The sequence below is a fragment of the Chaetura pelagica genome, unplaced genomic scaffold, assembly GCF_000747805.2.
Source record: "Chaetura pelagica isolate M959 unplaced genomic scaffold, ChaPel_1.0 scaffold135, whole genome shotgun sequence".
NCBI classification, from domain to species: Eukaryota; Metazoa; Chordata; class Aves; order Apodiformes; family Apodidae; genus Chaetura; species Chaetura pelagica.
The window spans coordinates 5,223,390-5,224,408 of NW_009953649.1; the positions used below are offsets into that span (position 1 = coordinate 5,223,390).

Here is a 1,019-nt window from a genome sequence, read left to right on the forward strand (position 1 = left end):
ACCAAGAACAAGCATGCAGTTTTACTTGCTATTACACAGAGACCAGGCCCCAGTATAGATGAGACTAGGTTGAGGGCAGCTAAAGGATTTAGTCTTGAGAATATAGAGTAGCTAATGTCTCTGTATTAAGTAGAAGGAAGAATGGGGCAGAAGACATTACATGAAAAATAATAATAATAAACCTACCTATACACTGGTATACAGCTGTACAGTATTTTCTACATTCCATTACTTCAAACATACAGTATGCATGATAAAAAGATTGAAAGCACTATTGGAAGTGACTTGTTAACACTGTAATCTTACAGATAATGCATCTCAGCCAGTTCAGCTATTATTTGGTCAATATTTCTCATGGCTTAATGGAACATGATGGATAGCCAAATGAGAGGCAGTCTTTCTTCAACATCCTGAGTCAAGCCAGTATCCCACTATAAAACACCAAACCAATTCAACAGGACAAGGCACTTCAACAAAGCAAACATCTCCTCACACAAATGCAAGTGCTGTGGGAAGCAGTAACGAGCTTTATGTAGGTTACCTTGAAAACTGTTTCAGAACTTTTTTACCAACTCCTTAAGATAAAATATGAAAATATTTTTAAAAAAATAAAAATAAATCTTACGGCTTGATATGCAGTAAGCCAGCCTGCAGTTGATCCTCCTGAACAGTTGCTTGTTGATTGGCCACAGTAAAAGTGTAAAAAGTTGAATGAAGTTAATGATCAGTCCTGACACTATAAATATGTAGCAAATCAGAAGGTGGAAAATGAATTGAGACTTCAGAAAGCCAACGATGTCCATGATTTGCTGACAAATCAAGAGGTTACCTTCAGACCCGAAATTCAGAAGACCACCTGCAAAACCAAATAAGATCAGTGGTTAGAGTGTATTTACTTTTACAAACAGACTATTAATACAGACTTTCCATTTTACACTTAAATACACCAAATAAAGTTGATTCTATTGTAGAAAAAGACCTCATGACAATACTTGCAAAACTAAACACAAAAAGAGAAC

The 1,019-nt window shown here is 35.7% G+C and overlaps 1 protein-coding gene across 1 annotated transcript in view; it reads right to left on the bottom strand.

Annotated features, from left to right (window-relative positions):
• Window positions 1-803, bottom strand: part of AGPAT4 (1-acylglycerol-3-phosphate O-acyltransferase 4) — a 56,320-nt gene extending 55,517 nt beyond the window's left edge. Inside the window, exon 1 of the mRNA XM_009999993.1 lies at window positions 626-803. Within this exon, the coding sequence (XP_009998295.1) occupies window positions 626-803 (178 nt within the window). The remainder of the gene's footprint in view (window positions 1-625) is intronic.
• Between the last annotated feature and the right edge of the window lie 216 nt (window positions 804-1,019).